Genomic DNA, 23,882 nt, shown 5'->3' with positions numbered 1-23,882 from the left:
CTCCTGCCTGAGTCTTGTCTCCCTCTTAGCCCAGAAGGGCCCCAGTGTCCCCCCGACTCTGCTCATCACCCTGCCCCGACAGCCCAGACTGGAGCGCTGGGGGTTCTGGGCTGGGAACGACCCGGGGCACGTGGGCAGCAAGGCGAGGCTGTCAGCTCGGGAGCCTGACTTAGAGCCAGGTCCAGCCCTGGCTGGCGGCCACCAGTCCTGCTGCCATCTGGCGTCCATCTGGCTGAATCAAGAGATTGGAAGGCAAGGAGTGGGGGGGCTCTGGGCCTCCTGACGGGTAGCGGCTCCTTCTGTAGGACCCTGATTGCTCGGCGGGCCTGAGACGGCATTTCCTCCCCCCTTCAGAATTCTGGGCTTTGCTGCCGCAATTGGCATCTAGGGGTCGCCGTCCCTTTCAAGATGTGATGAGAGGGACGCCCCAGGTGCATCTCCTGACGTCTCCCCCCTCCCCCAGCGCAGAGTGGGCCTCTGGTTGAGGATGTACCCCAATACCTGGAACAAGGCTCCGTGGGGCACATCCGCCAGGGCATCCCTTCCCCGCCCTGCGACAGGCCCCACGCAGCTTCTGAGACACCCCGCCCAGCCCCGTGTCCTCCAGGAGGCCTTGGATGCTCTGATCCCACAGACATCCATCTCCTTGTCTCCCTCAGTCACACGGAGCACTGCCCACAGACCTCACTGTCTGGGGATGATTCCTGCCTTGTGTCTTGAGCAGCTCAGAGCACCCATCAGACAATGCCTGGTCCGCACCTGCATCCAGGTGTGTAAGCCCCGGACCTGGGGGCCAGGCTCGAGCCGTCCCTCCTTCCACCACTTGTCTCGTGTCCTCCCCCACCCACACCTGAGCTCCTCTGCCCCCCACTCCCCACCCAGCCCGAGGGCAGGGCGCTTCCCGACACCCCTGCCACCCACGGGACCGAGTGCTGACCCCAGGCCTCTCCCTCCTCAGTCGCTGCTGTTCCTGGGGCTGGTGGCCGCCATCGGGCTGGGCCTGAACCTCGTCTTCCTCGCGGCTTACCTGGTGTGTGTGTGCTGCTCCCTGCAGAGCAGTGCGGTGCAGACCAAGCATCGCCACCCCTGCTGCATCACCTGGACGGCCGTGGCGGCTGGGCTCGTCTGCTGGTGAGTGTCCCTCTGCGCCGGGCCCGGCGTGCGCGCTCGGGCGGGGGGTGGCGGGGGTCTCCGTGTGAGGCTGCAAGGCGGACACAGCGGAAGAAAAGTGGGCCTGACCATCTGGGTCTTGCCTCACCCTCCACTTCCCGCACCACCCCACCCCGCCGCCAGCAAACCCCAAGTGGCTCCTCAGCTGTCTGGCCACGTTCTCCTGTCTGAGCTCCGGGTACCTGGGTGGGAGGGCCTGTCTCCAGGGTGAAAGCTGTGCCTTTTCTCGCCCAACAGTGGGAATCAGATGCCTGGGTGGCGAGGGGAGGCTCCCGTGCATCCCTAGCCCCTGCCCCGGGGGGACCTCTCCAGCCTGGCAGCGAGCTCCCTGAACAGTTGACCGGCGACATCGCTGCTCTCTCTCTGCGTCCTGTCCCCTCCCAGCGGCCGCCCGGGGTCTGCGATCAAAGTCTGACTCCAGTCCAGATCAGTGCCATCTTCTCACAAGATCAATAGCTCTTAGCGCCATCAGCTGGGTCTTCTTTGCTTCGGATGGTGAAGTGAGGCTTTCTGACTGTGTGTCAGAGCCACGCTGCCCAGGCGGTGTACACACACACGCGGGTCTTGTGTTCACCAGTTGTATTTTTCTTGTCTTTTTATCTGCAGAGGTTTTTCCAAAAGCCTCAGTTCCTCCTGAAATGCTCCGGGGGGTGGTTCGGCCCAAGGGGTGGAATGCCTCATGGCTAATTGTCCATTGTATCCAAGAACCCACGGCACTGTCTCGGCAGCGGGACAAGAGGCAGATGGGGCTCATCCCTAGCGGCTCACCTCATCCCCAGGGCTTTCCTCTCCATTAGATCACGTTCAAGGTCCCGTCCTGCCTGCAGTGTCAGGGCATCTAAGCCAAAAGATAGGCAAGGACTCAAAGCAGCTTTGCAGGGGTGACAAAGCAGCAAACACGTGGAAGGGAACCAGGGCTGGGTGAGACACGTGGCCGGGGCTTAAATCATAAACTTAAAGGAGAGAGGTTGAGCCATGGTCGCAAGTTCAAAGACAAACACGACTCCCAGCAGAAAGGAGCCTCCTGCAAAGTACCTAGTATTAAACAGCCTCCTCCTGAGAGAAGGTGTGCAGGGCGGGCAGGGAGAGACAGGGTGGAGACGGCCAAAGAGACCAGCAGTGCTTGCTACGCAGGCAGCCCTCTCTCCTATGAACTCAGATTTTTCTGCAAAAAATACTGCAAGTGACAGAAGAATACTTTGGAACAGTAAGAATGACTTGGGAGGGTCAATTCCAATAAGTAATCATTACCTGCCGCTTAAGGAAAACTCAAAACGGGAGTGTATGTGGCACGGCTCCTCCTTCAGAATTCTCCGGGTCGCCTGGGCCGGGCACGAGGGAGCCGGCGATCAGAAAAACAGCCACCAGTTCTGCCTTCTTGTAGCTCTCGGTCTGTTGGGAGAGACAGAGGATCATGTGCTTGTTTGATCTGAGTACTTACGAATTAAAGGGTAATTCTGGAGACAAGGCATAGGCGTGAAGTTGGATGGCCCACTCAGGTCGGGTGTGAACTGGGTGACAAGGGCACCAAGACCAACAGGATGAGAAGGTGTGAACTAGGCAAAGGTGGGGGCAAGCTGGAAGGAGATACTTCCATGCAGAGGGAATTAGAGTGTGTGCAAAGGCCCTGTGGTGGGCGGGGGGAGAGGGGGAGCAAAGCTTTTTTTTTTAATTTATGTTATCGAAGTATAGTTGATTTTCAATGTTGTATTAATTTCTGCCGTACAACAAAGTGATTCAGTTATTCTTTTTCCTATTCTTTTCCATTATGGTTTATCCCAGGACATTGAATAGAGTTCCCTGTGCTACACAGTTGGACCTTGTTGTTTACCCATTCTGTATATAATACTTTGCATCTGCTAACCCCAAGCCCCCAGTCCATCCCTCCCCCACCCCGCCTCCCCCTTGGCAACCACAAGTCTGTTCTTTGTGAGTCTATTTCTGTTTCGTAGATAAGTTCATTTGTGTCATATTTTAGATTATTCCACATATTAGCGATATCGTATGGCATTTGTCTTTCTCTGTCTGACTTACCTTCACTTAGTATGATCATCTCTAGGTCCATCCATGTTGCTGCAGGTGGCATTATTTCGTTCTTTTTTATGGCTGAGTAGTATTCCATTGTGTACATGGACCACATCTTCTTTATCCATTCGTCTGTCGATGGACATTTAGGTTGTTTCCGTGTCTTGGCTATTGTGACTAGTGCAGCTGTGAGCATAGGGGTGCGTGTATCTTTTTGAATTATAGTTTCGTCCGGGTATATGCCCAGGAGTGGGATGCACAAAACTTTTAAGGCACTGAGAGAAGCCAGTGTGGCTGGAGCAGAGGGGCGGGCGAGGGGGCTGGGGTAGGGGTGCAGCAGGGTGGGGGATAGGCAGTAAGTGCGGTGGAGGCCCACAGTTACCTTCACTGGAGTCGTGCTCAGATTGGAGCCCAGCTGGAGTGAGTTGAGGGAGAGAAGCGGGGAGGGGGGGCCAACAAAAGCAGAAGGAGAAGGGATACGAGGTGAGGCCGGGGGGATTAGGAGGCGGGGGTCTTGCTGAGCTCTGACAGCAAGGATCCCGGAGAAGAGGGGAGATTGAATCCGTAGAAGAAAGAATGAACAAGGCAAAAGGGACATGAGGAGAATTCGCAGTGCACCTGTCTTTGGGAGTGATTTAACATTTGATTAAGGGAGCGGTGCTGTTACACCAGAGAGGGACAGCACCACAGACTTGTCTCCGAAGACTGGGTGCAATTACACAGCCCCTCCTGAACCATCATCTCCGATAAATCCATAGACCATGAGAAGACGCAAAAGTAGAATCCTCCGTTGTTGAAAAGAGGGAAAGGGAGAGTTAAAAGGATGGGAGAGCATTGGCTTGAGGCCGAGTCCCCAGAAAACACTGGCTCATGACACAGAGAACTAGCAGAGAAAGTTAGAAACACAAGGAGCAACCGAAAGGTATTTTTCAGAGCAGACTGAAATTTAAAAGATGAAGTGACTAAAGAGAAGCTCATAGAAATACAATACATTTAATGTATGAATATTTCTGCATTTGACCAAGGTCCTCCCAGTATCCCTGCGGATGCTGTATTTACGGATTGTGTGGTGGTGCGGTTAAGTGGATTCGAAGCTGGTTGAACAATTCTGGTTGAATGCAAAGAATACTGATTTACTCATGGGTTCACCAAACTGTAGCTGGTGCGTGCATGCGTGCGTGCGTCAGACACGTGAAGCAGATAGGAACCTTGTTTTAAAATGCACATTCTCAGACCATACTGGTAACAAATGGGTGCGGTGTGCCCCCCGCCCCCGCCCCCCCCCCCACCTACGCTTTTAACAGGTGATTCTGTCCTGTGGTCCATGGACCGCTTTCTGAGAAACACTGAATTGGGGGTCAAGGGCACCCTGGAAGGAGGTTTCTAGAACAGTCTCCCAGGGGATTCCATCCCAGGTTCTGCCCTGTTTAAAGAAAAAGGGTACAAAGCGTTTGCACATGTGTCTTCATCTTTCCCCCGCAAAATCAGCGTTTTGGATGAAAACTCAAGGAGGCTGTTTAATGAATCTTGAGAGGACCCCCCGGGGTTATGAGTCAGAGAAAGTATGATCAGTGACAGAGGCAAGACTTCGCATGATTTGTTCAGGCTGGAATGTTGGACTAAAACCAACTAGATGAAATTTCACAGGCATGGATTTAAAGTTCCTCTTTTAGTTAAAACAAAACAAAAAGCAATACGGCACTAGAGGAAGAAGGAACGCCTGCGCTTAGCGGCAGTTCCTGGGGAGAAATCCAGGGATATTCATGGACCACAAGGTCAGTGACAGGGAGGGAGGACCCCAGGGCATTAGCCCCCTGTGCTCGGAGCTGGAGGGACCAGCTGGGCTTGGGTGCTTCACTCAGAGGCCACGTTTAAGGGTGACATGACATGAGTAGAGAGAGTTGAACCAGAGGGTGACGTAGACCGGGGCCTGGAGGACACATCTGACTCGTAGAGCAGAGAAAGGGTGACGCGGAGCCCCATTCAGATGTCTGACAGGGTGCCTTGCAGAATCGGAAGCTTATTCCAGTCTGGCCCCGAGGACAGCCAGGAGCCAGCAGGTACGTGATTTAAGGTGGTAGGCTTCAGCTCAACCTAACTCAAACTAAGAAGGGACTTTCTAGAAGCCCAAACATTTCAGCAGGACAGATGCCTCGTGTGTGGTGTGGGGAAGTGGAGGTGAAAGGATAGAGAATGGAGGGGGCATCCGCAACCCTTGGAGGGTTTGGGAGAGGTGAGTGTGATTTCATGAGACCTCAGTGGTCCCCAAGCCCACGTGTGTCAGAGTCACCTGGGGAGCTGGCAAAGGTACGAGTTCCTGAGCCCCTCCCGGACCTACTGTAGCATCAAAACCCCTAGGGCCCGGCCAGCAATCTTCCACCCTTCAGAGCCCCGGGACTGGAGAACAGGAGTATTTTCTTGTTGGCTGAATGAAATGTGCTGCAGAGCTAGTTGGCCAGGCCAGAGACCGCTGCCCCAGAACCTTCCTCCCTCCCCCGGCCAGCCCATCTGCCAGAACTCTAGACCACCCCCTCTCCCCTACCCAGGAAAGAGTTCCTCAGCTAAAGTCAAAAACGCGCTCTCATGGATGCTTAAAGGCGCTTTCATCGTAATTGCCAAAACCTAGAAGCAACTGAGAAGCCCTTCAGTAGGTGAATGGCTAAATTGTGTTCATCCAAACAATGGAATATTATTCAGCGCTTAAAAAAAGAAAAACGAGCTGTCAAGCCATGAAAAAACATGGAGGAATCTTAAATACATATTACTAAGTGAAAGAAGCCCGTCTGAAAAGGCTACGTACTGTAGGATTCCAACCATATGACGCTCTGGAAAAGGCAAAACCATGGAGACAGTAAAAAGATCAGTGGTTGGCAGGGGTTAGGAGTGAGGGAGGGATGGACGGGCAGAGCACAGAGGACTTTAAGGGCAGTGATATTACCCTGTATGAAACTATAATGGCGGATACATTTGTCCAAACCCAGAAGATTGTTCTACGACACCAAGAGTGACCCTAATGTAAACTGTGGACTTTGGGCGATAACGACGTGTCCACGTAGGTTCATCAGTTGTAACGATTGTCCCATTCTGGCGGGGACTGTTGACGGCTGGGGAGGCTGTCTGGGCGTCTGAGGCGCCACAGGGTATATGGGAAATTGCTGTACTTTCCATTCAGTTTCGTTGTGAAGTCTAAACGGCGCTAAAAAATAGTATACTAACAAAATTTCTCCTCTGGGTGTCACCTCTAACTTTGGGGTCTTGCCTCTAGTGCTGCGGTGGGCGTTGGTTTCTATGGAAACAGCGAGGCCAACGACGGGGTGTACCAGCTGATCTACTCCCTGGACAATGCCAACCACACCTTCTCTGGGATCGACGTGCTGGTAAGGTCGCGGGCAGCCGGTGAGGTCAGCGTGGTGGGAACGAGAGCCCCAGTCAGAGCCCAGCCAGCTCGGCTCCAAGGGGGCCGGACTCCCTTGGGGCTGCCAGTTGGTCCCGCCAGGAGCCAACCGGCGATTTCTGCTCCCCAGGCTGGGGGGCGGGGGGCACAGGGGGCAGGGGTAGGAGTGAGGACCGAAGGAGAAAGGCTGCGGGGTCCTGGGGGCCAGGAAGGCTGTGGGATCAGAGCCCGTCCATCTTCAGCAGAGCTGAGCACTGTGCCATTTGTTCGAGAGGCCCCTGAATGTGGACAGTCGGCCCCACGGTGTTTTCTGTGTTCACTTTCAGTGCTGGGTGTAGAGTATGGTGGGTGGCGTCCAGGAGATGTCAACACTCTTCAAAAACAAGTGAAGAGCCCCAAACCCCGCAAGGTGTCCTCCGGGCTCTGGTTTCCAGGCGCCGTGACTCCAGCTGGGGGCTAAGGGTGAAGGATGTGCTGGGCTGGCCAGAGGAGAGGAAGGAGTTTTCGCCCAAGGAAGAGGTCCACTTGCTGAGCCTCGAGGGCGGGGAGAGTCAGGGTCTCAAAAAAAGGTAGCCCATGGCCCCCAGCGCTTGTCACTTTCTCTCTGGAAGCACTGGCTCTTTCCAGCTGATTTCCCAGCAGCCCCTGGTGCCCTGGGAGCCAAGCTCCGGGGCAGTTTTCAGAAATGCCAGTCCTGTCCGCCATCACCTCTGGGCCAGTTCCCCAGTAGAGGGGTGACCTCAGCAAATGAGCAGTTGTGTCAGGCGGCCTCAGCCGTGCAAGCCAGCCCCAACCGGAGCCTGTGGACCTCACTTCCTCCTGCTGCGGCTTCAGGAGGATTCGACCTCAGTGCCCCTCCTCTCCCTTAAGCTCCTCTCAGGCCTTAATCCCCCAGCCCGGCTCCTCCCAGGAGGGACTCCCTTAAAGAGACAGCTGTGCTGCTCCTCGGGGGTACGGCTGGGTGCTGGGTGCCGTGGCTCTGGCCGCAGAGAGGGTCCTTGTGGGGAGCCGAGGGTCACACACCAGAGCAGGGGCCCAGCTCTCCTGCTGAGCTCATCCAACCACCCCCTGTGTCCACTGGGACCCATCCCTGGGGACTGAGAGCTGCCTGGACACTGGGCTGGAGCAGCTCTAATGGGGTGAGGATGGGGCGGCTGGAATGGGGGAGCTGAGGGGCCGAACGCCGCCTGACCAGCACCGGGTGGGGCCTGGGGGGAGCTCACTCCCTGGGGACCCCCGCCTTCCCCTCTGCCCTGGTGGGGAAGGGGCTCCACCCACCAGCACAGAACCACTGGAGGAAGAACCAGCCCCTGAAGGAGAATCCCTTCCCCGGGAAGCCCCAGAGCCATGACCTTCACTGGCTGACTTGTGACCATTGTAAGGAATGACCCGTGGCTCCGCAGGGCTGAGGAAGAAAGTCCCAGAGCCGCCCTGATGGGAAGATTCAAGCTTTTCATGTCCTTATCCGCCGTAGATGAGCTGGACCCGAGGCCCCCAGGTTGGGTCCATCCACCCCAGCTGAGCGCTCCCCAGGGTCAGGGGTGGACATTGTGCATCAGACCCCAGGTCTCTAAATGCCCCCGTGTTCCTGAAGGGAAGGGTTCCGTGTGTCTCTGGCGGTCAGCCCCTCATCCTCTCTCCACCATTTCTGAAAAGTGAAGGCAGGCGTCCCAGGCTCTGGTGATGGTCCAGCCGGCCAGGAGCTGCTTGGGTCCTGATGGCCACCTCCTGTGTTGACCTGCGTCCTTGGCTGGGCCTATGGGGCTGGTTTGGGCCTCGGGTGGGCACCCAACACTCCCAGTCCCAAGGGCTCCAGGGGAGGCAGCAGATCTTAGAGGGCTCCCCAGATTGGAGGGGGGTGAAGGCCGAATATCACATAAATGACGTTAGATGAGATAATGTCCATGAAAGTGCCTGGTAATCTACAAAAAGCGCTCCACATTGGGAGGGGGGACCCTATGCTAATGGTGCCGTTATTATAATTACTGTAATTGTGTGTGTTACCGTAATCACCACGAAAGAGAGAGGAGGCTTGGACTGGGGGGCGGCGGCACTCAGGAGACAAGTCAGGCGACTAAGACCTGGGCCAGAGCGAGGTGGGCCCTCCCAGGCTCCGCTTCCCAGACCAGAAGCCCCAGGCCTGCGCCCTTCCTCCCTGAGGGAGCCCTGGGCCTCGGTGGGCGGCGGGAGGGTCCTGGATCAGCTGCACACTCTGATTTGGGGGGTCACAAAGGGTCCTTTGGGAGGGCCAGGTGGGTCCTTTCTCTGGATCCAGCGCCCCCGATCTGGGCCCAGTGACTCACTCAGGGCACCTTGCACACCTCTCACCCCCTGGGGTCTCGGCTTAAAACCAGGGCCTTGGGCTCTACGGCCCCTGGGAGCTCAGCTGGCTCGAGTTTGAGCCCCATGTTCTGGTGGTCACTGAGGCTCCTCTGGGTTCCCCTTTGCATTGGCATCAGGCCTGTGGGCAGCGCTGGGGAAGGAACTGGGCACAGAGAGGTCGTGTTGCTGCTGCAGGGTAGGGAGCTAGTTTGTGTTAGAGCGAGTACTGGAACCCAGGGGTCTGGTCTTAGCCTTTCCCTTCAAGGCTCTGAGATGGGGGTCCCGCCCCCGGCCTGCCAAGCCTCCACCCTTCATCTCCGGGCACTTCATCCCCTGCCTGTCTAGAAAACCTCATCAACTCCCTCTCCAGGAGGGAGCTTCCTCCGTCTCAGAGATTTTCAAACTTGAGCTTGCAACAGAATCCCCTGGAGGGCTTGATAAACACAGATGGCGGGGGCCCACCCCAGACTTTCCAATTCTGTAGGTCTGGGACCAGACTGAGAATCTGCATTTATAACGAGTTCCCAGCTGATAACAGGTCCAGGGGCCACAGCTGGAGAACCACAGCTCCATCCTCTGGGGCAGCAGCTTCCTCTACCACCTGCTAGCTCGCCCCTAACCCCACCCCAGCCTGGGGAGCTGAGCCGGCCCTCCCGATTCCCCGTGGGAGTGCCTGGTCCACCTCTGAGTGTGCCCATCGCCATCTCCCTGTGGGGAGCTCTGTGCTGAACCTCCAAGGACTGGAGGTGCAGTGGGGAAGCCGGGGGTGTAAGTAGGTCAACACTGTGATTTTAATTTTTTCTATTTTGTTTCGTTTCCTATGGGAAGACATCAGGAGGAAAAAGAGGGCCTGGCTTTCGGGGGTTTTTTCCAAGGAGGAATTTAAGAAATAGAGAAGTTAAACATATAGAGCTATGGAAGGGGGAAAAAAGTCGTCTTACAGGAAAAGTTTACAGAGCACTTTTTTTTTGGCTGTGTTGGGTCTTCGTTTCTGTGCGGGCTTCCTCTAGTTATGGCGAGCGGGGGCCACTCTTCATAGCGGTGCGCTGGCCTCTCACTATCGCAGCCTGTCTCGTTGCGGAGCACAGGCTCCAGACGCGCAGGCTCAGTAGTTGTGGCTTACGGGCCCAGTTGCTCCGCGGCATGTGGGATCTTCCCGGACCGGGGCACGAACCCGCGTCCCCTGCATGGGCAGACGGACTCCCAACCACTGCGCCACCAGGGAAGCCCCCTACAGAGCATTTTTAATGGCCCTGTGATCTACAGTGTGCTGGGTATCATATAGGAATATGAAAATATCACACAGTACAGGTCTTGCTCCCAATGTTAACATTTATTGAGTGCCTTTGGATCAATGGCTGCAAAGCACTTGTCCGTTGATCTTATTGAATTGAAAAGGAACGTTTATTAGGGTGAGGTTTAGTTATTGAATTCATTTGTACATGCCCAGCATCTCTGCACTTTGGTATCTCTCAGTCCTTAGCCAGCTTGTAAGAACCAGCAACAAGCCGGGAAAAGGAACAAGCCGCTGACACTGAAAAACATAAAATGCAACAAAGGGGGCCATTCTCTTTTCTGGAACCAGGAACTCCTAGCCTAGCGCAGATGTGAAAGGCCACAAAGTTGCTGTCAAGTCCCCCCTGATGCGGAGAAACAGCGTTTGCTGCCAGGAGTGGGGTCTGATCACCTCTCTGCAGAGCTCTCCCCATTGGACACTCCTAAACCTTCTTCTGGGTCTTTTTTTTTTTTTTTTGGCAGTACCACAAGGCTTGTGGAATCTTAGTTCCCCGACCAGGGATTGAACCCACGGCCCTCGGCAGTGAAAGCGCAGAGTCCTAACCACTGGACCGCCAGGGAACTCCCATTCTAGGTCATTTTTCTCTTCCTTCCAGACCAGGGGGAGCTGACCTCTGCCTGGAGGAATAGCGCACACCCCCCGCTTCCAACCAGTTGTGCTTGTTGGTATAGCATTACAGTTTCAGAGCAACGAAGCCCTTCTTCCCCTCGTGCTGACACCTAGGCTCAGAACGGGCTTGGCAGGGAGGTGCTTGGGGTTCCCAGGCTGGGTCTCCAGCCCCTGCCGGGACCCTGCATCTGGGCTATCGAGAGGCACCTTTCTAATTCTTGTGGTCCTTGTTTGCAGGCCCAGGAGAGTCACTTCCACTGACCTTCCCTCTCTACCTCTGAGCAGAAAGATGCTTCCTTCAGGCTCTGCTCAGCTCCAGGCAGGACAAACGTTGCGGGGGGGGGGGGGGGGGGGGGGGGGGGGGCGGGTGGACAAGCACAGAGAAGGCGCCGATTTCCTCCTCCTGTCACGTGTCCCGGCTGCTCGGAGGCAGGATCCCGTCTGCCTGTATTATTTCAAAGTTCCATTGTTCTGCCCTCACTCGGGGGGGGTTCAGGACGCTGTGGGCTGTCCTTTGCTCTACAACAAAGCCTTTCTCTTGTGAGACGCTGAGAAAGCCTATTGTGGGAACAAAAGGTCAGGTAGCAACAGAGGGACTCTTCAGTTTAAACGTTTTATTCCTCACCCCCCAAAAGAATTCATCACCCAAGGTGTTTAAACTTTGAAGAGAATCTTCAAGGAAGAAAGATGGCTTCTCTTGTTTGTTTCCCCATCTGGGTCTGTCTTTCTAGGAAAGCACTGTGTCTTGGAGCCCAGGTCCTGGTTAGGGCCAGATCGAGCCTGTCCCCTGGGTGGAGGGACCCATGGGCTGGGCGGGTAGTGGGAGCCTCTGTTGTCCATCCTCCGTCTGGACCACAGCCTCATGACTCTTCAGGGCTGGGGGTGGCGCCCGTGGGGCACTCATTCAAGGCCAAGCTCTTCTCCTCCAGAGTTTGAGGCAGAGTGTTTACCTCTCTGGCTTCCTCCCACCCGAGGCCAGACTCAGAAGCCCCGCCCCTCCCCAGGTGTCTGGAACCACCCAGAAGATGAAGGTCGACCTCGAGCAGCACCTGGCCCGGCTCAGTGAGATCTTTGCCACCCGGGGCGATTACCTCCAGACGCTGAAGTTCATGCAGCAGATGGCAGGCAACATCATCGTGCAGTTGGCAGGGGTGCCCGTGTGGACAGAGGTCACCGAGGAACTGACCGAACTGGTCAACCAGACTGGCTACGTGGAGTACTACCGGTGAGGGGCCCCGGGGAGGGGTGATGGGGCTGCCCCAGCTTCCTTCATCCAAGCCAGCGTCTTGGGGCTTGGGCTGGGAAGTGGCACCAGAAGGTCTTAAGCCTTAATGACTGAAATCCCTAGGACATGAGAGCTGGTGGGGGCCGAGCGGTGGGCGTGTGGTACAGCCTGCTTGTACAGGCAGGCGCTGAGCCCCAGGGAGAGGCAGTGATGTGCCGAGATCTCAGCACAGGAGGCTGGACCTGGCCTCCCACCCCGCACACAGCAAGGGGCTCCTCCGGGACCAGCATCCTCTGTGGCTGGCGCTGGGTGAAGTGCTGGTGGCTTATGGGTTCCTCACCTGCCCGGGTTTCTGGGACAGGGTTCCCTGCACCTGCATTCTCAGCCCCAGAGGTGCAGGGCGTAGGGGAGACGGCAGCCTCTTTGCCTCTCCCCAGGGGCAGCTGCTTAGCAAGCTCAGAGATGCCTCCAGCCTGAGTGATGTGGGCTGCGGGGCGCCACCCCACCTTTGCCATGTCAGGTATGCAGGTTCATACCTGTGTCATCGAGCCTTTGGGGTTTCATTTACGTCTCCCCTGCCTCCCCATCACCCAAACCCCATCCCAGGTGAAGGCACTGGACACAGGCCAGCTGACCAGGGACCGGCTGCCCTCCCTCCACGCACAGGGTCTGGTGAAGGTCACTCTGGGGACAACCAAGAAAGGAGGAGGCAGTCCCGGCTTTGGGGGGCTCCCAGCCGAAGGGTGACACCCACTCATGGCGTACACGTCCTTGCGCACCCAGGGCAGGGCGCCTGGCACGGAGGCAGTGCTGGGGAGCAATGGACACAGGAGCCCTGAAGAGCAGGTGTCCGCTCTTTGGATGCCCCTCCCGCCACCCCCCCCTCCGCCCCCCTTTGTTGCCTCCCCTTCAAGCCATTAGCAAAGGTCAGAGTCTTTACCACAACGCTGCACAGTTTACTCTGGGCTCATTTCCCCTTTATGAGAAAGCCTCATCCCAGGCTGAACTGACCCAGAGAAAATGCTTCTGGTGGCCTCTGGCCAGAGACCTCCCCATCCAGGGCTCTCCCTTCCCCGGGGTAGGAGATGGCCGGGCCCCGACCAGGGGGAGCTCATGAGGCCCCCCAGCCCTGGACAGCGCTCCTTGTTCCTCCCCTTCCACCCATCCAGCCCCTGCCTTTCCAGATGTCACCAATGCAGCTTCCCACCAGATTTTTTTTCGCTCACGTGCAAAAGCACCTTTCTCCCAAGTGACCACAAAGAAACTGCCAACTCTAAGGACTGGTTGTGACTTGTGACCCAGTACAGGGGCATCTGATTATCCTGTGACGTGAGGGACAGTCATTGCCTGAGCCTCCTAGATCTTTCTGTCGTGGAAAGTTAGGTATCCGTTTTGACCCTGCCATTCTCTCTGAGTGGAACTGACCTGGGGCCATGTACGCCGAAGGGCCTAATGGGGCACTTTGAGAATGACTGTGGTGAAATAAGTCAGAATGTATGTATCAACCGGGACTTACGTTTAAGATGATTTTATGGAAAACTGGGGTAAGCGTGGTGACCGCTGCACAGTATCTATTTCAATGTGGGCGACTGAGAGCGTCCTCTGGAGCCCCCATCCCCAGCTTCCACCCCTGTTCAGGTCTAGTTCAAGGTTAGCACCTGTGGCTTCTGAACATTAGTGATGCTCTGTCCCTTCCCCTCATCTGCTGTTTGCTCCCGCCTCTTGCCTGAGCTGCCCTAAAACAAAAGCCTTATTTTATTCTTCATGACCTAACCAGCCTTAGGGGCTGGGTCTCCTTTGGACAGCCTCCACATCTTTGCTTTCCAAATGGTTCTAGAGCACAGCCATCCAGCTAAGCAAATTCTTTTTAGTACTTTTACACAAGGCCTGGCTAAGTATTGGAGGCAATTAAAAAGCTAAGAGATTCCTCTCCGGAGATTTACAAAGGGTGTAACAGCAATCGCATCAACACCGGATATGGGAGGAGCTGAGAGAGCAGGGGCCTGAGCTGCTCCTGCGAGAGCCAAGTTCTTGGTTAGAAACACATCCCCAGGTCATCACCAGGCTCCTCTGGGAAAATGCATCCGCCTCGCAGAGCTGTTTCCAGGAACCCTTTACTACACAAGGAGGCGTGGATGCCTTGAAACACAGTCCTCGTGGAGAGTCGGTTAGAAGCAGTCCTAACTGATTTCCTGCTAATGTGCAGAGTAGAGGAGAGAGAGGTAACAAGAAACCTTTATGTTGGAAACATGAAACCAGGACTTTGAGAGGCGCCTGGTGGCTGGCTGTGTCTCTTGTAGGAAGGCTCCGAGACATGGAGAGTCTGGAATTCCTGGTCCAGGCTCTTCTCCCACGGGCCTCAGTTTAACAATCGTAGAACGAGGTTCTTTTTTTAAAAATTTATTTTTTGCTGCATTGGGTCTTCGTTGCTGCGTGCGGGCTTTCTCTAATTGCGGCAAGAGGGGGCTACTCTTCCTTGCAGCGTGCGGGCTTCTCATTGCAGTGGCTTCTCTTGTTGCGGAGCACGGGCTCTAGGCAGGTGGACTTCAGTAGCTGTGGCGCACAGACTCAGGAGTTGTGACGCACGGGCTTAGTTGCTCCGCGGCATGTGGGATCTTCCCGGACCAGGGCTCGAACACGTGTCCCCTGCATTGGCAGGCGGATTCTTAACCACTGCGTCACCAGGGAAGCCCTGTAGAATGAGATTCTAATGCTAGATGTTCCTGAGGTTCTTTCAAGCTCCGACTCTGATTCTAGGAAGACTGGCTCTTGGTGGCCTCGTCCTAGTGGTGGGCGGGGCGGGCTCTGCACTTCCCCAGAGCCGCTAGATCCATTCCTGGGAGCTCCAGAGACTACAGTGGCTGCCCGGCTCCGCTCCAGGCAGGGAATCGAGGATTTTGATTTGCCCCCTTTTTGAGGCGTTTAGCCTCCATTCGTAAAGGGGGAAGGAACCTGGTTTGGCTGCCAGGCGGCCTCCAGCGTGCTCTCCCCGACTTGGAGCTTCTTTGTCACTTTCTTCCAGCTCCACCCCACTCCCTCCCCACACTCCAAGCTCTTTCTTACCCTCCTTGTGGTATTAGTGAAGCCGAAAACATTTGCTGGAGAGAAGTCAATGAATTTGCTTGGCTTTTGCATCAAGAGACATAATGATCAGAAGACTTCCCTCTTCTGGGACTAGGAGAAGCCCCTTCTCTCTGCTCCCTGCCGTCTCCGTCCACCAGTCCCCAGCGCTCAGACTGGTCCCCCCGCGCAGGGCCGATGGAAGTGGCTGCTCAGCGAGGCTGGAGCTGAGGTGTGAGGGCACCTTGGGATCCTGTTTGGAAGGGAACGAACCAGGGTGCTTTGCTTGGGGTCTTGTCAGCACCCTTGGACTTGGGCACCCTGGGCTCTGCAGCCCGTGCTTTGGAGAAGCAGAAAAGCAGGGACCCCGGAATCCCTCTGCCTTTCTTTGTTTCCCTTTTCATTTAGCGAGCACTTAATCCTCACAGAGTTCCGGCCTCCTTCACAGGTTTGCAAACTGAGGCTCAAGGGGGAAGGGGGATGCAACTTGCCAAGTTCTCCAGCTTGTGTGACTGCCTTTCCCCATCACCTCAGCCCTGGGTGGGCAGCAAAAGGCCAGAGGAGTGAGGGGCTGGGAGGCCTGGAGGTTCTTGGTGCCCTGGGATGACCTGGCCTGGGCTCCCTTGCCCCACCCCGAGCTCCTGATGGTCTGGGGATGAACCCACGCATCCGAGAATCCCCTGGCCCTAAGCTCGGTGCCTGGCACAAAAGGTGGTTGAAATCAAAACCTAATCAAGGGCTTCCCTGGTGGCACAGTGGTTGAGAGTCCACTTGCCAATGCAGGGGACACGGGTTCGTGCCCCGGTCCGGGAAGATCCCACGTGCCGCGGAGCGGCTGGGCCCGTGAGCCATGGCCGCTGAGCCTGCGCGTACAGAGCCTGTGCTCCGCAGCGGGAGAGGCCGCAACAGTGAGAGGCCCGCGTACCGCAGAAAAAAAAAAAAAAAACACTAATCAAAAGGATATATGTATATGTATAACTGAATCATTTTGCTGTACACCTGAAACCAACACAACATTGTAAGTCAACTACGTACACTCCAGGACTTCCCTGGCAGTCCAGTGGTTAAGACTCCGCGCTTCCACTGCAGGGGGCGTGGGTTCGATCCCTGGTCGGGGAGCTAAGAGCCCACATGCCGCCGGGTGTGGCCAAAAAAGAAAGAAAAAAACTATACTCCAATATAAAATAAAAATTAAATTTTAAAAAATAAAATAAGCTACAAGGATATATTGTACAATGTAGCCAATATTTTATAATAACTATAAATGGAGTATCACCTTCAAAACTTGTGAGACACTATATTGTACACCTGAAACTTATGTAATATTGTACAGCAACTATACTTCAATTTTTTTAAAAAAGTTAAAAAAAAAAGGAAAAAAAAAGTAAATGAAAGGAGAAATTTATTTCCTCCGTTGCACCAGCCATGTTTCCCACTCCTGGCCACACGTGGGTAGTGGCAGAGAGAGTGGACAGCGCAGAGGTGGTCCACTTGCATCACTGCAGAAAGTTCAGGGGACCGCGCTGGTTCAGACATTCAGCTGGGGCAGGGGAAGGTGACTCCTTTGTCCGGGCAGAAGCGGGGTGCAGCTCCCAGAGCCCAGAGGAGCTGTCCACCATGCACGCTGGGTTCTTCCTGTCCGGGGCAGGGGCGCCCCCTGGTCTAGTTTGCTTAGCCACTGGCTGTGGGCTGTTTGATCACGAAGGGTCCAGCGGGCCTGGGGCAGTGGTCCAGGCCTCCCTGGTGGACCCCAGGTGGGCAGTTCTGCCCTGCTCCCCTGACCATCCCTTCCGGTCTGCTCAGGTGGCTCTCCTACCTCCTGCTCTTCGTCCTGGACCTGGTCCTTTGCCTCCTCGCCTGCCTGGGACTGGCCAAGAGCTCCAGGTGCCTCCTGGCCTCGTGAGTAGCCCCGCCTCTGGGCCTGGGACAGGAGCTGGCCAAGGGTGTGGGGTGACAGTGCCACCAGCAGAGAGATGAGGGCCTGGCAGGGCTGGGAGGATGTGGGGGCAGCAGCCACTGGCTCACCATCTGGACACCAAGCCACACCAGACTTTGTTCACGTGTCCCCTCCCTCCTGGGCCTGACTGTTGAGCAGCTGAGGCGCTAGAGACACTCACTTCCTCAGCTTGCGCCCTCACTGCCGTGTCTCTTCGGCTCAGGGACCTGTACCCCAGGCATCGGTCCATATCCCTCCGCCAGCGATCAGCGGGGCGATGTCAGGGCAGGGGCTGAGGCTGCCCTCAGGGCCACTGCAAGAGTCTGGGGGTCGGGGGGACAAGATCGTAGCCGAGAGGGAGGGCGTTGAAGGTTGGCGGGGTGACAGCCATCACGGGGTCCCCCGCCTGCCGGCCTCGGCCTGGATCCCACCAGCAGCTGCCTCTCTCCTAGGGTGCTGTGCTGTGGGGTGGTGGCCCTGCTTCTCAGCTGGACGTCCCTGGCTGCTGACACTGCTGCGGCGGTGGTGAGTTGGGTGGCCTGGGGGTGCTGGGTGGTCTGACCAGGTGGACCGTCTGTCCAGCGTTCCCAGGGTAGGGCCAGCTGCCAGTCTCAGTCCCCAATAGAATCGCAGAGTCTCAGGACTAAAGGGGCCGGGCTCATCTGTGCCAGCCCCTCCCCCTTCAGATGGGGACACGGGCCCAGGGAAAGGAAGGGGCTTGCCCAGGGTCACGAGGCATTTCGGGGCAGAGCCAAGATAAGACCCGTGGAGCCTGATCCCTTTCCCACCCCGCTGGCCCATTCCCAGCCACGGCTTGTGAGGACGGGCACAGATGACCAGGTGCCTTCTCTCTGGGTATAAAGAACTAACCAGGTCTGGTGGGTGTGGGCGGGGTTTGAACCTCAGGCTGGAGGAGCCCTCCAGCTTCAGAAGCACACTCCTGGGCCGGCTTCCCCGGTGTCAGGAGCGTGGAAGGTGGCGTTTCACCTGCTTCCCGTCCCCTTGCCCTTGGACTCGCACACACCGCCTAAAACGCAGTGGTGTATGTTTCCTGGTGTGGTGCCTTGAGATGTGAAAAAAACAAAACCAAGCGTGCACACACACACACACACACACACACACAAGGTGGGTCAGGAGTGTAAGGGGGGAAGCTTCCTGTGCAGGTATGTTTGGTCTTTAATAGACCTAATGCTCGAGAGAAGCTGTGTGCGTGTCAGTCATTCGTTCGTTCGTTCGTTCAGCTGATGCTTGGCTGTGTGGCACTCGATGGTGCAGGTGCCTGGAGATGCAGAAACAGGAGGACGTGATGTTTGCTCTTGACCAAGTCACAGCCCGCAGAAGAAAGACCTGTAGGCAGATCATTGCAATCCCATGTGAATCGATACATGGTGGTGCACAGTGTGTGGGGGGGGGGCACAGGGGGCAGGATGTACCAAGGGATTTCAGGGAACCCCTAGCTGACTTAAGGGCCACAAAGTAGCCCCATGACCTGCATCCGTTCTGCCCTTTCAACCTGGGGAGAAAAGAAAAGGGCTCACTGGAACCCCTCTACCCAAATACGTGCCTGGCCCAGTGACTTGGGGGCTGGCTGGTGGCTCTGGCCTTGACCACTTTGCATCCATGATGCCCCCAAAATGAGTAGACCCTGGTGCAGCTTGGCTCAGAGTAGCTTTGGGCAAAGCTTGTCCAGCAGGGGGAGGAGGTGGGCATCTCCTGTTTTGTCTCCCCTCTGCCCATGGCTTTGGGCAGGAGGGAACACTGGACAGGCGGAACCTACATCCCCGGGGCTGAGGCCCCTCCAGATACAGGGAAGAGCAGAGGAGGAGAGCGCAGGCCATACTCAAGCGCATCCTGCCTTCATCTGGAGCTGGGTGGGCTGTACATGGTCTGGGGGGAGCGGCTGCTGGCCAGAGCCCCACGCACGACTGCCTGGTGACAGCCTCTCCTCCAGGGACAAGAGTGGGCGCAGGGAAGCTTGCATATGGTGGGCCCTTCCCCCATCTGCCTTCTCAAAGCAGCGATGGCCTCCAGCTGGCCACCACGGGCTGCCTTTTGGGAGACAGCTCCTTCCCAGCGGGGACTTCAGCTCCCAGCTGAGGGCCCCGGGATGCCAGGGAGCTGGAGAGAAAGGCCATTTCCCTAATTCGATTAGTCAGGCCCTTGTGTGTGAGAGAGAGAGAGGGTGAGGGAGTGAATGGGCCTTTGATGGGGCTATGGATCCTGCTGCATTTTAATAGGAAGTTGGGGGTGAAGGAGCCAGGCCCTCAAAGGCTATTGTGGGGAGCTTTTGTGTGGCCACTGCCCCTGCTCTCTGAGCCTGTTTTTCGGGGGTGGGGGGTGTTTTTGTTTTTGAGATCTGTGGGACCAGAGCTCCAACACTGCCTTCCTGCTGCAGGGGTGGCCTCACCCCCTGCCTTCCCCGTCCCCCCCCCCCCCCACCAAAGGGCCTCCGTGAGGCAGGAGTGGAGCTGTTGCCCGTAAGAATGTGATGGGGAGGGAGCTGGGAGCCGGGTAGCTGAGCCTTATCTGCCCGACCACCCCCTGTGCAGTCAGGAGTGTAAGGCAGAGGTGAAGGATGAGGGGCAGAGAGGAGAGAGAGCGCCCAAGGAGAAGGAAGGGGGAGAAGTGGATTCCCGGGAGAGGAAGGAGGAAAGGGTCACCCAGGTGCTTCGGCCGCAGAGCACCACTGACTGAGCGGAGGTCTCCCTGAGAATCGGCCACGGAGGGACGGCGGGCCCACCTCACTGGACCCTGACCCAGTGAGGGTTTTTTTTTTTAATATTTCATATAATAAGCTTATTTTAATAGTGCAAAAAATAATCTGCTTCCAATCAATAAAGGAAAAACTTCCAAAGAATTTTATAAAAATAGCCCATACTTTGAACAAATACAAAAGCAAATAATAGGTAAATATTACAATTATATACTCCAAGCCCAAGGAGCCTGGCCGCTGGAACCCCCCTGGCTGGGTCCTCATCCCCTCCCCCCTCCCCAGCAGGGGGCCCCGGGGACATAACTGAAGTTCCCCAGACCTCCCTCTCCTTGTCTCCTCTTGTGTAAAATGGGGAGAACAGCAGTCGCCTGGAAGGGTTGTTGTCGGGAAGAGATGGGTTGGTTGACCCCTGGGAGGCACATAGTAAGGGTCCATTGGTTTCCTGCACATTTACTACCTGTCTAGGAGGGTCACAGGGTGACTCCAGCTGTGCTCAGCGCACCCTCCCCCGCCCCCCATCCCCATCCCCGTTGCATGAAGAAAGCACACGTGTGCACACGCACATACGGCCCTTGTCTTCACCGATAGGAAGGTTGAATCCTCACTGAGGGTCTGAAGAGCAGACCTGGCCTGAGGAGGGGGGGTGAGGGGCACATCCCTGGTGGAGCCTCTGCCAGTGGCCTCCTGTCCTTCTTTGGATCCCAAATTTGTTGGGGGTGACCCAGACGAAGATGGCGGCCTCGCTCATCATGTTTCCCAAGGCCTCTCCATGGCCCTGCCTGGCTCTGGCTCCCCTCTCTCTGCCACTCCTTAACGAGGGTGAGGGTGCACCCTGGGCCCGCTGGTGCGGCAGCTCTGACTTATATTAATAAACCAGTCTGATGATGGACCCTAGTGATTTGAGTATAAAACGGTTCTCCCAGGGTCCTGAGGCACGTGGTTGTGTGAGCGTGTATATGTGCGTGTGTACAGATGTGGCTCTGTGGAAGCTCTGTATCTGGAGGGGCGTTTTATTCCCCATTCCCACCCAGACACACACTTTCTAGACCATAAGTGCCGTGGTACAGCTTGCCACTGTCTCATGCCTAGAACATCGTGTGGCACCTGGTAGGTGCTCAATAAATATTTGTCAATTCGGTGAATGAATGAGTGATGCTCCAGCATTGCCCCCTGAGGCAGCCCTTCCTGAAGGAGGACAGGGCACTGGCAGGAAAGGGCCATGGAGAGGAGTCCCCGGCTTGGAGAGCATGCACTGGAGCAGGGGTGCCCCTTGGAACAGGCCAGAGGACCAGAGCTTCCCCTGGCTGCTCTGAAATGTGGAAGTCCCCCTCTACCCAGTGTCCCACTGCACCCCCCAGGCCAGATCTGGGGAGGGCCTGGCTCAGAGGATGGCATCCTCGCTGCTGCCTCTTCCAGGGCCCAGACGTGCTTGCACTCAGCCCTGTGGGCCCTTGGTGGTCACCTAGCCAGGCTGCGCTGCGGTGTCCCAGTCCCCCAACGCAGCAGTGGCAGAGCCCGGAACCCGTGTCCTCTCAGCCCGTGCGCTTCCTGGTCCCCCATCTCATCATGACAGGACCCGCACCCAAAAGCTCAAAGATGGATTCAGCACCAATGTAGTTCTTTAGAAAGAGATTCTGAGGGAGGCTTCATAGATGGACAGCCCCAGAGCGGGGATGGACTTGGTAACTGCAAGACAAAAAATAAAACAGAGATGAGCGAACGAGGTCATGGTGCAAATAACTCTCCAAGACACGTCCCGCAGCTTACCCTTGACCCAGGTCCATCCCAGAAGAGGCATTTGGAAATAAGAGTTAACGGATCGTAGTGCCTGCTGTTGGCCACTTTTCTGAGTACTTTATGTAGATTAATTCATTAGGTGAATAGCGTTTTTCTCTCCATGTGACTGAGGAGGCCGCTGAGACACGGGGTAAGGCATTTGTCTGTAAAGTTACAGAGCTGGGCAGGGGCAGAGCCAGGATTCGAGCGCAGGGAGGATGGCTGTTGACTGTTTTTGCCCACCTGGGTCTGAGCTGCGGGGTCCCCGTGCCTGGGGCCAAGGGCACCCGGTTCCTCCCAGGGCCCCGGTGTGTGACTTTCCTCCACCCCTCCCGTCTCTCCCCGGCTCAGGGCACCGGCGACTTCTGCGCGGCTCCCGACGCCTTCATCCTCAACATCACGGAGGGCCAGCTCCGCACAGGTAACAAGCTCTCGGGCCTCTGTGGTCAGAGCCACTCAGGATGCTCAGTCCAGGCCCGTGGTCAGCCAGGCTGTGCCTCTACTTACCCCTTTCAGTACGGTAGTCACCCATCGCCTCCCCACCCCTGTACTTCAGGTCCAGCTGGACCACTGGGTCATTTCTTCGAAGTTACCTCCTTTGGGAGCTTGGGTACTGGCTTGGCCGCTGAGGGTGAATGAGCACCTGGTCACGTGTGAGCTCCTGCCTGACCCAGTGTCTTTGCCTTGCAGAGGTGACCCGTTACTACCTGTATTGCAGTCAGAGTGCAAGCAGCCCCTTCCAGCAGGTACGGCCCGCCCAGCCCAGCCCTCACGCTGCCCCCAGCCCCCTTGGTGGTCACCTCGCTCCGCCTTGTCCCCAAGCCCCAGCACTGACCAATAGGGTGGCAGTGGCTGGGTGTTCTTTGGGGTCCTCTGCAGGGGACAGTGCTCTCGGTCAGCGTGCACGCCCATCCACCACCCTGGATGCTGGTTACCATGCAGAGGCTGTGCAGTAGGTCTGGGTTGGGGCCCAAGATTCTGCATTTCTCACAAGCCCCACCCCCGGCAAGGCTGTCCCAGCAGGACATTTAGAGTAGCAGGAAGCAAGAGAATGGGGCAGCTCTCAAGAAGCCTGAGGGCTGAGGGGAAGACCTCCTGTAAGCAGGAAGGGCCATGATCAGGGAAGCCACTGCAGCTGCACACGGGGGAGGGGACTCAGGCAGCTGCGGGGGTCTCCTGGGAATCGAAGCTCATGCGGGACCTCGGTCTCTCCTGGCCCAGGCACTGACCATCTTCCAGCGCTCGCTGACCACCATGCACATCCAGGTGACGGGACTGCTGCAGTTTGCTGTCCCGCTCTTCCCCACAGCAGAGGTAAGGTGGCCGACCACCTCCCACAGGGCCGGGCTTCGGAGACCGGGCTGTGGAAAGAAAGTGTTCCCTCCCGGCAGCCTAGCCGCTTCCTTTGGCTTTAAAGGCTTCTCTGCACAAGCTGCGGTTTGCGGTTTTATCCACAAGCCCTCCTCCCAGCGCTCATTCTCTGCCTCTCTGTCTGTCTGCATGTTTGTCTCTTTCTTTCTTCCTGCTTCAGAAAGATCTGCTCAGAATCCAGCTCCTGTTGAATTCATCTGAGTCCAGCCTCCACCAGCTGATGGCCATGTTGGATTGCCGGGGGCTGCACAAGGTGCCGGGGTGGCCCTGGGGGCGCGGGTGGAAGGCGGGGGGGGGGGCACCCCAGCAGGCCACATCTTCCCAGAGACAAGGCTGCAGAGGCTGGGAGAGTGATTACCTGGGCTCCCTTCAGGCCAGGGAATGGGGTGGAAGAGGTGCCTGGTTTCTGGATTCTCTCCAGTAGCTGAGCCGGGGAGCCTCAGTGAAAGGTACCCGGGGGTGCAGGTAGGAGAGTTGGATCCGTTTACCTCTAGAACGCTGGGGGGCCCTGAGCTATATGAGGGTGGCTGTTCCCCATTGCCCAGACTCCCAGCCATCTGGTCTACCTGACCAATTCCTGAATTGCAAGTGGACATCCCATTCTCATTGCCAGGGTCATCTCTAGGAGTTTGGAATATCGGACAATCGTGCAGGGAACACACTGGGAGTATGTGAGGCCCTCTCTCCCCCAGAGCAGAAAGCCAGTGCGTGTCGATGTTTCACATCCCATGTGGAATTCGAGCAAATATTCGTAATAATGTTCACAGCTGCGGTTTACTGAGTCCTTGGTTCTGTGTTCAGCCTTGTTCTGTGCAGTTTATATCCAACATGTCATTGAGTCCTCACAGTTTTACTGTGAGATACATGTTATTTTATGGGAAATTTTATAGATAAGCAATGTGTGTGTGTGTCTATGTATGTGGATGGATAGACATAGATAGGTAGATAGACAGATGTATCTATCTACCTACCTAACTATCTATA

At 56.4% G+C, this 23,882-nt stretch overlaps 1 protein-coding gene across 6 annotated transcripts in view; it reads left to right on the top strand.

Annotated features, from left to right (window-relative positions):
* TTYH2 (tweety family member 2) overlaps positions 1-23,882 on the top strand; it is a 39,875-nt gene that overhangs the window by 6,533 nt on the left and 9,460 nt on the right. For 2 of the 6 annotated variants that reach the window (XM_073798147.1, XM_073798148.1), the window contains exons 1-10: positions 616-769; positions 959-1,131; positions 6,461-6,572; positions 11,822-12,042; positions 16,906-17,001; positions 17,491-17,563; positions 21,879-21,948; positions 22,218-22,273; positions 22,749-22,841; positions 23,059-23,151. In XM_073798147.1, the coding sequence (XP_073654248.1) occupies positions 698-769; positions 959-1,131; positions 6,461-6,572; positions 11,822-12,042; positions 16,906-17,001; positions 17,491-17,563; positions 21,879-21,948; positions 22,218-22,273; positions 22,749-22,841; positions 23,059-23,151 (1,059 nt within the window). In that variant the 5' untranslated portion in view covers positions 616-697. Of the gene's footprint in view, positions 1-608; positions 770-958; positions 1,132-4,880; positions 5,256-6,460; positions 6,573-11,821; positions 12,043-16,905; positions 17,002-17,490; positions 17,564-21,878; positions 21,949-22,217; positions 22,274-22,748; positions 22,842-23,058; positions 23,152-23,882 lie in introns of those variants that run through there. The other 4 variants (XM_073798146.1, XM_033847349.2, XM_073798150.1 and 1 more) reach the window with 4 other exon arrangements.

The sequence above is a fragment of the Tursiops truncatus genome, chromosome 20, assembly GCF_011762595.2.
Source record: "Tursiops truncatus isolate mTurTru1 chromosome 20, mTurTru1.mat.Y, whole genome shotgun sequence".
Classification (NCBI taxonomy): Eukaryota; Metazoa; Chordata; class Mammalia; order Artiodactyla; family Delphinidae; genus Tursiops; species Tursiops truncatus.
Note: the sequence above shows the minus strand (reverse complement) of the source record. Positions and strands in the feature narration are given on the sequence as shown.